Source organism: Melopsittacus undulatus, chromosome 1 (genome assembly GCF_012275295.1).
Source record: "Melopsittacus undulatus isolate bMelUnd1 chromosome 1, bMelUnd1.mat.Z, whole genome shotgun sequence".
In the NCBI taxonomy this organism is placed as follows: Eukaryota; Metazoa; Chordata; class Aves; order Psittaciformes; family Psittaculidae; genus Melopsittacus; species Melopsittacus undulatus.
The window spans coordinates 879,409-891,953 of record NC_047527.1 but is presented as its reverse complement, the minus strand read 5'-3'; the positions used below and the strand labels follow the sequence as shown (position 1 = coordinate 891,953).

The window sequence follows — 12,545 nt, the reverse complement described above, 5'->3', positions numbered from 1 at the left end:
AGCAGCGCCCGGGGGATGCCCGTCTCCCACTGGGCAGCCCCAGCTCCCCCATCCATCCCCTCTCTCCCTCCCACCACGCTCCCCCCCCCCGCGGGCTCCATCCCCAGCTGGTTTCCATCATTCCCATAAAGCTCTCCCGGGCCCTGGTCCCGCAGCCGGGTGGGAGCAGGGATGAAAGGCAGGGCTGCGGAGCCCTCCCGGCATCGCCTCCGACACCTGCATCCCCCGCACCCCCCTTCCCAGGAAGGATTAAGGAGCCAGCGGGATCGGGACCTGCCAGACACGGAGGCTTCCATGTCCACATTCCTGCTTAGGAAAACACGGCCCCGCTCCCCTCCAGAGCCCATTAAAGAGACATTTCCTGCCGGGCGGCCAGGAGCCGGGATGCAGCCGAGTGACAGCGCCGGATCCGTGCCCGTCCTGCACATCCAGCTCCGCTCGCCTCCCATCCCATGGGATGGTTTTCCCAACAGGGCTGTATCGCACAGGGAAAGCCATGAGGAGATGTGGTGCCAACGGCTCTGCTATAGGCCCCTCTGGAAGCTGGTCCCAGGCATGGAATGGGTTGGGATGAAGAGGCCTTAAAGCTGCTCCAGCTCCAATCCCTTCTCCTGGAGCAGGATGCTCCAAGCCCCTGTGTCCAACCTGAGCCCTGCCATGGGGCAGCCCCAGTTTCAACCCCTTCCAGGGTCCTCTTGGTGCATCTCCCCCTGCTCCTGCTTCCCATTCCCTGCTCCAGAAGGAGCTGGGACCATGGTGGGAGCTCCCTGGAGGGGCAGGACCCTCTCCTCCTGGAGCAGATGGAGCCGCAATGCTCCATAGGGTGGAATGGGAAAACCTGGTGTGCTGGGAAAACCAATGCAGGGAGAGGAATGGGATGGGATAAGACAAAGGGAGCAGCACAGGGAAAGGGGGTTCGGAGCTGGGTTTGCTCCCCAGGAGGGCTGGGGGGAACCAGAGCCGCATCCAGGCCCTGGGAATGCCATCCAGGAGTGACATACAGATGAGGGACGGCTCCAGAGCTGCGGAAGCACAGGGAAGAGCCCTCCAGTGGGGTGGGATGCGGAGGGATATGGGATGCGGAGGGATGCGGGATGCAGAGGGATGTAGGATGCAGAGGGATGTGGGATGCGGAGGGATGTGGGATGCAGAGGGATGTGGGATGCAGAGGGATATGGGATGCAGAGGGATGTGGGATGCAGAGGGATGTGGGGACACGCTCTGGGAGCAGTGGGGACCAAGGCCACGGGTGCAGGTAGCTGGTATGGGTGCTTGGTGATGCTCAGCTGCGGAGCAAAGGGATGCAGCATTCCCGGTGCATAGACGGGGTCGGCAGAGGCTCTGCCTGCTTGGGAATCACAGACGACGCTTGGGAATGCCATTGCCCTCATCCTGCCCTTGCATCCCTCATCCTGCCCTTGCGTCGCTCATCCTGCCCTTCCATCCCTCATCCTGCCCCTGCATCCCTCATCCTGCCCTTGCATCCCTCATCCTGCCCTCCCATCCCTGATCCTGCCCTTGCATCCCTCATCCTGTCCCTGCATCCCTCATCCTGCCCTTGCATCCTTCATCCTGCCCTTCCATCCCTCATCCTGCCCTTCCATCCCTCATCCTACCCTTCCATCCCTCATCCTGCCCTTGCATCCCTCATCCTGCCCTTCTATCCCTGATCCTACCCTTCCATCCCTCATCCCAAGCCCCTCTCCAGGTTCCCTGCAGGCTCTGGAGCTGTTCCCATCTCTCCCCTTCCCACAGCAGAGGGCCAGGACCTTGTCCTTGGCCTGGATGAGCTCCATCATGGTCCCTTCCCACCCAAACCATTCCATGATTCCCTGTCGCAGGCAGCAGACGAGCCGAGGACCCATTGAACACATCCCGTCCCACATCCTGGGGGCTGCTGCCCCACAGATGCTCAATGGGAACCCACATTTGAAGCCTCCTGCCAGGCCTCACCCTCTCCCAGAGGGCTCCTTGCTTTGTTCCCGAGGTTTTCCAATGGGGTTTGGAGGAGTTGTGCTGCTGGATACGGGATGAAAGCAGGAAGTCCATTGGGCCATGAGGGATCTGACCCTGGCCATGGGCTTGGGGGTGATGGAGCAGCGATGGAGCATCCCGGTCCCTGGATACCAACAGCATCCAGGGAGCGCAGGTGGGAATGGCCTGGCCTGTGAGGGGCAGGTGACAAGGAAAGGAGCCTGGCCATGGAAAAGCCCTTTCCCACCTTGCCCTATCCCTAAGGAAGCCATGGGCAGCCCAATGCCAGCAGCCAAACCCCAGGCAGCTGCTCCAAGGTGGCCTTCATCATCCTCCTTCCTCCTCCTCCTTCCTCTTCTTCCTCCTCCTTCGTCCTCCTCCTTCCTCTTCCTCCTTCCTCCTCCTCCTTCATCCTCTTTCCTCTTCCTCCTTCCTCCTCCTCCTTCATCCTCCTTCCTCTTCCTCCTTCCTCCTCCATCCTCTTTCCTCTTCCTCCTTCCTCCTCCTTCATACTCTTTCCTCTTCCTCCTCCTCCTTCATCCTCCTTCTTCTTCCTCCTCCTTCCTCCTCCTCCTCCTTCATCCTCTTCCCTCTTCCTCCTTCCTCCTCTTTCCTCTTCCTCTTCCTCCTTCATCCTCCTTCATCCTCCTTCCTCCTCCTCAGCTCTGCTCCTGCCCATTCCCCCCTGGAGCCCACCAGGAATCCAGCAGCTTCCAGCCTTTGTGGACTTCCAGAGCTGCAAATCCCAGGGATTATCCCCTGGGATCCTGAGCATTCCCACATCCCTTCCCCTGCTCCAGGGGGGGCTGAGGCCTGAACCCCCAAACCAACCCAGTTAAACTCAATGGGGATGGGGGGTTGGTTTGATCCCAGCTTTTCCTTCGGCTTCCATGGAATTCTGAGCGATTTTCCAAGGTTCTTCCTAGCTCAGGAGCTCAACGGCCTTTCATTACCTTTATTCCATGCATCCAAAGGCGCCTGGAAGCTCAGCTCCCTGAAGGCAAAGCCTGAGGAGCCGCTTCCCTGCCCTGCTCCCCCCTTCCAGGTCGGAATTCCAGAGCTGAGGAAAACAAAGGTGCTGGGGCTGTTTTTCACGCTTCCCAACAGCCCTCACTGTCTGGACACTGCTCCCTTTCCTGCCAGCTCCTTCCTGGCCTGGGCTCCAAGCTTCCAGATACACCCAGCTGACGTGTGCTCCCAGGAATCCACATGGGCACAGGCACTGCTGGGATCCCGCGGGACCAGAATTCCATAGGGATAGAGAACACAGGAGGCTCCTGCTGCTCCCTGGGGGATGCAGGAGCAGGGGGATGCTGCAGGGGCTGGGAATGCTCAGCCTGGAGAAGGGGAGAGCTGGGAGCAGCTCCAGAGCCTGGAGGGGCTGCAGGGAACCGGGATGAGGATGCAGGGATGGGAGGAGCAGGAACGGCTCCGACTGGGAGAGGGAAGAGTTGATGGGATCTTGGGAAGTTCTTCCCCATGAGGGTGCTGGGACATGGAAGGGGTTGAAGGGAGGAGCTGGGGCTGCCCCATCCCTGCAGGGCTCAGGTTGGACACGGGCTGGGAGCATCCTGCTCCAATGGAAGGGGTTGGAGCTGGAGCAGCTTTGAGCTCCCTTCATCCCAACCCATCCCATGGCTCCATGAGCACTGATCCTGGTGCTGAGCAATGATCCTGGTGCTGAGAACTGATCCTGGCACTGAGCACTGATCCCAGCATCCAATGGATCCGGCTGGAGGAGAAGCATCCCTGGCACATCCCAGCGCATCCGGGAGCTGGGACATGGGAACAGCTCCAGGAGCCAGGATGAGGAGGAGGAGGATGGGGCATGGACCCCAGTATGGACCCAGCACGGATCCCACCGTGCGGGTCCCTGTCCATAGGGAATCTGTGGTGCCAATCCCACCAGGATAAGGCATGGAGGAGCTGCAGCACCTTGGGAATGCTCAGCCTCATCCCCCTGGATGCTGCTCCGGGAAGCTCAGGGCACCTACGGCAATGGGAATGTGCTTTGGGATAGAGCCAGGATGCAGCCGAAGGCAACCGGTGTGGTGCTGTGGCCTGGACACGGTCCTGTGGCTCCCGGTGGGATCCCGGAGCGGGATCTGCCCTCTCCCTATGGATCACTGGGATGGCAGGAGCCGGCTCAGGCGCATGCCGTAAACTGAGCTCGGCAGAGGGGGAAGCCAATGGAAAAAGAGGGGGGGAAAGGGAAGAAAGTTTCCATTCCTGAGCCCGTTGTTGTGCCGGGAGCTGATGGATCCAGAGCATCCATGGGATGATGTCATTCCTTCCACAAGGAAAAAGCCTTTCCTGCCCCAGCCGAGCGGCTCCGCAGCCGCCGGCAACGGCAAGTGTGGGGCAGCCAAAAGGCAGAGGCATGGAGCTGCTGCTGCCACTCCAGAGATCCCGATGCCATTCCAGAGCTGCTGCTGCTATTCCAGAGCTCCTGCTCCCCTTCCAGAGCTGCTGCTGCCTTTCCACAGCTCCCGATCCCATTCCAGAGCTCCCGATCCCATTCCGGAGCTGCTGCTGCCATTCCAGAGCTCCCAATCCACTTCCAGAGCTGCTGCTGCCATTCCAGAGCTCCTGCTCCCATTCCAGAGCTGCTGCTCCCATTCCAGAGCTCCTGCTCCCATTCCAGAGCTCCTGCTCCAATTCCAGAGCTGCTGCTCCCATTCCAGAGTTCCTGCTCCCCTTCCAGAGCTCCTGCTCCAATTCCAAAGTTCCTGCTCCAATTCCAGAGCTGCTGCTCCCATTCCAGAGCTCCTGCTCCTCTTCCAGAGATCCTGCTCCCATTCCAGAGCTCCTGCTCCCCTTCCAGAGCTCCTGCTCCACTTCCAGAGCTCCTGCTCCCATTCCAGAGCTGCTGCTGCCATTCCAGAGCTCCCGATCCACTTCCAGAGCTCCCGATCCACTTCCAGAGCTGCTGCTCCCATTCCAGAGCTCCTGCTCCCATTCCAGAGCTGCTGCTGCCATTCCAGAGCTGCTGCTCCCATTCCAGAGCTCTCAATGCACTTCCAGAGCTCCTGCTCCCATTCCAGAGCTCCTGCTCCTCTTCCAGAGCTCCTGCTGTCATTCCATAGCTCCCGATCCCATTCCAGAGTTCCTGCTCCCATTCCAGAGCTCCCGCTCCCATTCCAGAGCTCCTGCTCCCATTCCAGAGCTCCCAATCCCATTCCAGAGCTGCTGCTGCCATTCCAGAGCTACTGCTGCCATTCCAGAGCAGCTGCTGCTATTCCAGAGCTCCTGCTCCCATTCCAGAGCTCCCGATCCTCTTCCAGAGCTGCTGCTCCCATTCCAGAGCTCCCAATCCCCTTCCAGAGCTCCTGCTCCCATTCCAGAGCTCCTGCTCCCCTTCCAGAGCTCCCGATCCCATTCCAGAGCTCCTGATCCCATTCCAGAGCTCCTGCTCCCCTTCCAGAGCTCCTGCTCCCCTTCCAGAGCTCCTGATCCCATTCCAGAGCTGCTGCTCCCATTCCAGAGCTCCTGCTCCCCTTCCAGAGCTCCTGATCCCATTCCAGAGCTACTGCTGCCATTCCAGAGCTGCTTTTGCCATTCCAGAGCTGCTGCTCCCCTTCCAGAGCTCCTGCTCCCATTCCAGAGCTGCTGTTCCCCTTCCAGAGCTGCTGCTCCCATTCCAGAGCTCCTGCTCCCCTTCCAGAGCTCCTGATCCCCTTCCAGAGCTTCCGCTCCCATTCCAGAGCTTCCGCTCCCCTTCCAGAGCTCCTGCTCCACTTCCAGAGCTCCCAATCAGCTTCCAGAGCTCCTGCTCCCATTCCAGAGCTGCTGCTCCCATTCCAGAGCTCCTGCTCCCATTCCAGAGCTCCTGCTCCCATTCCAGAGCTCCTGCTCCCATTCCAGAGCTCCTGCTCCCATTCCAGAGCTCCTGCTCCCATTCCAGAGCTGCTGCTCCCATTCCAGAGCTCCTGCTCCCATTCCAGAGCTCCTGCTCCCCTTCCAGAGCTGCTGCTCCCATTCCAGAGCTGCTGCTCCCCTTCCAGAGCTTCCGCTCCCATTCCAGAGCTCCTGCTCCCATTCCAGAGTTCCTGCTCCCCTTCCAGAGCTCCTGCTCCCATTCCAGGGCTCCTGCTCCCATTCCAGAGCTCCAGCAGCACCCATGCACGGTGTCTTCCCCCCCTGCTCCCCACCAGCCCTGCCTGCACGTCCTGCTCTTCCCAATCCCAGCCTGGATGAATCCCTCCTGGATCCAGCCCCCATTCCACCCGCAGGGCCAGGATGCAGCTGAGGGATGCACGGGGCTGATCCAGGGCTATGGGAATGGTGTCGGACCCGAAACCTCACAGCTCTTCACTGGGAAGCAGGGAAGGATGGAATGCAGGGCATGGAGCAAGGCTCAGGCCTCCTTCTCCATCCAGCTGGCACCTGAAGCCAGGCATGCAGCAGCCCAGGGCTCCATGGCAGCCTGGGTGATGCCTCTTTATTGGGAAAGCCACAGGAATCATGGAATGGGTTGGGATGGAGGGAGCTCAAAGCTGCTCCAGCTCCAACCCCTTCCATTGGAGCAGGATGCTCCCAGCCCCTGTGTCCAACCTGAGCCCTGCAGGGATGGGGCAGCCCCAGCTCCTCCCTTCAACCCCTTCCATGTCCCAGCAGCCTCATGGGGAAGAACTTCCCAAGATCCCATCAACTCTTCCCTCTCCCAGTCGGAGCCGTTCCTGCTCCTCCCATCCCTGCATCCTCATCCCGGTTCCCTGCAGCCCCTTCAGGCTCTGGAGCTGCTCCCAGATCCCTTCCCGGATCCGCTGCTCCCCCCCCAGTGTGGGTCTGTGCCATTGGGGAGAGCTCTGGACCCCCCCATCCCAGCTCCCACCCCACGCTTTGATCCACCCACACTGGGGACCATCTCTTTGCATTCAGCTCCCATTGCTTCAGATATCCATGTTATTCCCATCAGGATCTGCAGGCACAAGCCGGAGCCAAGCTCTGTGTAAGACAATCCCTGTGTCCTCCTGCTGCCAGGGCACTTGCATCCCGATGCCTTCCCAGCTGCCCTTCCACATCCTGTTATTGTGTCTGCTGCCCCCATCCTGCCTTCCCACCTCCTTCCAGCGCCAGGATCATCCCTTCTCCAGCCTCCAGTGCTCCATGATCCATCTATGGAGCTGACTTCTCTCTCCCTACCTCTTAAATGGGAACAATGGGAATGGGCGATTGGAGCTTCCCATTCCCAGCGTCTTCCCGATGCTGACACCTCCAGCAAGCACTTCCCAAGAGGTTTATTCCTATTGGGGGGACTGATTCCTTTGGGAAGGCACAAAAAGCCCCTGAGACCCCAAAAACAGCATCAGACCCCATCTGCCACCCTAATCCTATTGCACAGCAGGGACCCGAGGGTGCTGTGCACCCTCATCCCATTGCACAGCAGCAGAGGGACCTGAGGGTGCTGTGCACCCCCATCCCATTGCACAGCAGCAGAGCAGGGACCCGAGGGTGCTGTGCACCCTCATCCCATTGCACAGCAGCAGAGCAGGGACCCCAGGGTGCTGTGCACCCTCATCCCATTGCACAGCAGGGACCCCAGGGTGCTGTGCACCCTCATCCCATAGCACAGCAGCAGAGCAGGGACCCGAGGAGCAGCTAGGGGATCCCTATCCCTAGCAGGGATAGGGAGCACCCAGTTAGGGGAAAGGGAGCACCCACTTAGGGGATAGGGAGCATCCCAGCGTGGCCGCATCCTGTTCCCATCCTGAGGAATGCTGATGCACTGTGGCTGCTCTGGACACCGGGAATGTCTCACCCATCCCGGCCTTACCCGGCTGCTCCATCCCTGCTGTGCCCAAGGCCAGGTTGGGATGTAGGAGCTATGGAGCATCCCAGCGTGGCCACATCCTGTTCCCATCCTGGGGAATGCTGTGGCTGCTCTGTACACTGGGAATGTCTCACCCATCCCAGCCTTACCCGGGTACCCCATCCCTGCAGTGCCCAATGCCAGGTTGGGATGCAGGAGCTATGGAGCATCCCCCTCCAGCGGAGCCGGAGCAGCTTTCCCCTCCTTCCCACCCCAACCATTCCCAGATCCCATGCTCCGATCCCTTCACACCCCATTGGCCTCAGCCCATCCCTCGCAGCCGGAGCCAGGCGGGTCGGGAAGCACACGCAGAGCAGCATTCCCTGCTTCCCATCGGGAGCCAGCAGCTCCTGGTGCTCCGCGGCCCCTGCAGCTACTGCAGGAGGAGCTCCTGCAGCCGGCCCCGCTGCGGAGGAGGCTGGAGCAGCTCCGGAGCCATCCCATCCATCACGGCCCACACCTGGAATAGTCATTGAGGGGGGAACGGAGCCACGGACTCGTGCTGCTTCCTGCAGCGCTGGTGGGGGGGACGGGAATGGGGATGGGGAACGGGAATGGGGAATGGGAATGGAGAACAGGAACGGGAACGGGAATGGGGAACGGGAATGGGGAACAGGGAATGGGGAATGAGGAACGGGAACGGGGAACAGGGAATGGGGAATGGGAAGGGGGAATAGGAATGGGAACGGGAATGGGGAACAGGGAATGGGAAGGGGGAATAGGAATGGGAACGGGAATGGGGAACAGGGAACGGGAATGGGGAATGGGGACTGGATCGGGAGCACTGCGGGCTCTAGTGCAGGGGCATGGCTGCAAACAACGGGAATGGGGAACAGGAATGGGGAACGGGAATGGGGAACAGGAACGGGGAATGGGAAACAGGATTGGGGAACGGGAATGGGGATCGGATAGGGAGTGCTGCAGGCTCCAGGGCAGGGGCACGGCCGCAAACAATGGGAATGGGGAATGGGAATCGGGAATGGGAATGGGGAACTGGAATGGGGAATAGGAATGGGGATCGGATCGGGAGCGCTGCGGGCTCCTGTGCAGGGGCACAGCCACAAACAATGGGAATGGGGCACAGTGGGACCCCCCTGCCGGGATAGAACGGAGCGGTCGGGTTGGGGCTTCCCCTCTCACCTCCCATTCCCAACGCTGACACCTTCAGCAAGCACCTCCCAAGAGGTGTTGGTGTCACTGGTGACACTGGGTGGCACTGGTGACACTGGGTGGCACTGCTGGCACTGGGTGGCACTGGTGATACTGGGTGGCACTGGGTGGTACTGGGTGTCACCGGTGGCACTGGTGTCACTGGGTGTTGGTGGCACTGGGTGTCACTGCTGGCACTGGGTGTGTCACTGGTGGCACTGGGTGGCACTGGTGGCACTGGGTGTGTCACTGGTGGCACTGGGTGTCACTGCTGGCACTGGGTGTGTCACTGGTGATACTGGGTGTCAGTGGTGGCACTGGGTGTCACTGGTGGCACTGGGTGTCTGCCCAGGGAGCACTCCTGGAGATGATGCTGCACACAGGGATAGGGGCACAGCACCCACTTAGGGGATAGGGAGCACCCACTTAGGGGACAGGGAGCACCCACTTAGGGGATAGGGAGCACCCACTTAGGGGACAGGGAGCACCCAGTTATGGGTTAGGGAGCACCCACTTAGGGTATAGGGAGCACCCAGTTAGGGGATAGGGAGCTCCCAGTTAGGGGACAGGGAGCACCCAGTTAGGGGATAGGGAGCTCCCAGTTAGGGGACAGGGAGCACCCACTTAGGGGATGGGGAGCACCCAGTTAGGGGACAGGGAGCACCCAGTTAGGGGACAGGGAGCACCCACTTAAGGGATAGGGAGCACCCACTTAGGGGATGGGGAGCACCCAGTTAGGGGATAGGGAGCACCCACTTAGGGGATGGGGAGCACCCAGTTAGGGGACAGGGAGCACCCACTTAGGGGACAGGGAGCACCCACTTAGGGGATAGGGAGCACCCACTTAGGGGATAGGGAGCACCCACTTAGGGTATAGGGAGCACCCAGCTGGGGCTCTGCAGGCAAGGGCAGCATCAGGAGCTGCCCCCATTGCAGCACCCCCATAACCCCACAGGTGCTGGTTCCGCACCAGAGCTGATCCCTGAGGATCCCACAGGAATCACGTTGCCCTCTGCAGCATCAGGGATCAGGAGGAGCAACCACAGCATAGGCTGGGTGGAAAAGCCCTTTAAGATCCAGTCCAACCATTCCCAGCCCCATGTCCCCAAGCCCCACATCTGCACATCCTGGTGCCTGCAGCCCTGTTCCAATGCCTGAGCACCCTGTGGGGCAGGAATTGTTCCTCAGCTCTATCTGAACCTGCCCTGGTGCAGCTTGAGGCTGTTTCCTCTTGTCCCATCCCTTGTTCCTTGGGAGCAGAGCCCAGCCCCTCCTGGCTCCATCCTCCTGCAGGCACTTGGAAGGAGCCATCAGGTCCCCCCTGAGCCTTCCCTTCCCTATCGGAACCCCCCAGGTCCCTCAGCCCTTCCCTATCCCATTGGTGCTCCAGGCCCCATCCAGCCCCATTGCCCTGCTCTGGCCCCATCCAGCCCCATTGCCCTGCTCTGGCCCCATCCATCCCCTCAAGGTCTCTCTTGCAGTGAGGGCCCCAGAGCTGCACCCAGGACCCAAGGTGCAGCCTCCCCAGTGCCCAGCACAGGGGCACAATCCTGCCCTGGCCCTGGGGCTGCCCTGGTGCTGATATGGAACCATCCTAAAGCATCACTGGTGCTGATATGGAACCATCCTAAAGCATCACTTCTCACACAGCCCCATTGGGATGCGGCTCCACAAAGAAAAGGGGGGACAAGCATCCAAACCCAAGGGATCCCTTATTCCCTATTCCTGCCCGTGTCCCAAACAGGGGGTTCCCCCCTCCCTTCCCCAGCCCCAGAGCTGCTCCCCATGGCAGCCAGCACAAAGCCCACAGTGTGCACATCCCGGCCGCAGGAAGCACGAGCATCAGGGTTCGTATGGAAAGGAGATAAGTGCAGCTCCAGAGGGAGGGCAGGGGGCTGGGAATGGGGGGGAAGCAAGGAACAAAGGCACTGGAAGCTGCTCGGATGTCGGTGGGGAGGGACTGACCCCGACGGCAGCAGACATTACACAAGTGGAGGTTTTCCATAGCCATCTATTTCCCCTCTCCCTAAATCTCTATTCCAGACCTGGGGGCAGGGATTGAGGCAGCTCCTGCCTTAACCCAGGTGGGCCTCCAACGTCTGACACCAGAAGCATCCCCCCCCTCCTCCTGCTGCGCTGGGAGCGGATCGGGATCAGCCGCATCCCTCGGAGCATCACTCAACACCCCCTTATGGAGCCCCGGAGCTGTCAGCAGTGCCCTGAGCCTGGGGGTGCAGCCAAAACCCTGCTCAGATCCCTGCTTCCCGGTGCTGTTATTCCCTATGGCTCCTGCTGCATCCATGGCATTCCAGGTGCTCCCTGCTGGGGCTGTGCCCTGGTACCTGTCGGAACCTGCAGCATTCCAGCCACCCGGAGCCTGATCCAAGCCTGCCTGTGCCTTCCCAGCACCTCGGAGGTGAGCACAAAGCCCAGCACCAGGGTCCCATCCAAACACCCCCACAGCCCTTGGCAATCCCCACATCCCGGCCTGATGGAGGCCAACGGCACCAATGGATTTAGCAGAGCACAAAGCAAGGCCACGAGGTTTGTCTGGAACAGCCAAGCCCTGGGGGCATCCGGTGCCGGGATCCTGATCCCCTGCTCCACACGGAGCTTTCCTGGTGTTCCCAAGGCACGGAACATGGAGAGGATCCCCAATAGAGACCAGTGCAACGAACGTGACCCCATTGGGGTGGTGGGGTTGTGGGGGTGAGGAACCCCTTGACACCCACAGCAGGGCACAAGGGAGCTCTTCCCACTGCCCTTCCCAAGCTGGATACGACATTCCTGGTGCAGAACATCCCAAGTGATACACTAGAGCATCCCCAGGAGCACAGCACAGCGAATGTGACCCCATGAGCCATGGAGTGGGGGATGAGGAACCCCCTTGACACCCACAGCAGGGCACAAGGGAGCTCTTCCCTCTGCCCTTCCCAAGCCGGATGTGACATTCCTGGTGCAGAACATCCCAAGTGATGCACTGGAGCATCCCCAAGAGCCTCCTCAACAGCCTGGGCAATGCCCATGCATGGACACTGCTGTGTGCCCACATCCTTCTGCTCATGCAGAAGCCACCACGGACAGGGAATGCCTGGAATCATCCCATCCACATCACAAAGCCCAACTCCTAACCCCCCCAGTCCCAACACAGAGCTTGCAATGGGTCCTACCTCTTCGTCGGAGCTGTCCTCCTCATACTCATTGTGAGCCAGCAGAGCCATCTTTTCCTGCAGTGAGGAATCCTCCTCCAGGGATCTGCTCCTCCTGGGAGCTCCCTTGGCCTGGAAGACAGAAAGGAGGGAGCTCAGGGTGATCCCATCACACCAACCTGTGGGGTTGGGGTTGCTCCATCAGGGACCTGCCGGCCCCAGCAGCACCACAAAGCACTTGTGCCCCAAGCTGGACAGCGCTGAGCAGTGCAGCCTCCTGCTCCTCCATCCTCTGGGATACGGCATTACACAGGCAGGAAAGGAAGGGAAAACACCACAGACCCCATAAGATCCCAGATCCTCAGTAAAGGCCCAAGCAGCTCCAGGCTCAGAATTCCAGAGCTGCCTCCCGCAGGGCTTGGCATTGGGAAAAGCCACCAGCACCTCCCTATAGAAGCTGA

At 60.5% G+C, this 12,545-nt stretch overlaps 1 protein-coding gene across 1 annotated transcript in view; it reads right to left on the bottom strand.

The window, feature by feature from the left end:
- BOP1 (BOP1 ribosomal biogenesis factor) overlaps positions 1-12,213 on the bottom strand; it is a 37,189-nt gene extending 24,976 nt beyond the window's left edge. Inside the window, exon 1 of the mRNA XM_034068230.1 lies at positions 12,106-12,213. Within this exon, the coding sequence (XP_033924121.1) occupies positions 12,106-12,156 (51 nt within the window). The 5' untranslated portion in view covers positions 12,157-12,213. The remainder of the gene's footprint in view (positions 1-12,105) is intronic.
- Positions 12,214-12,545: the final 332 nt, after the last annotated feature.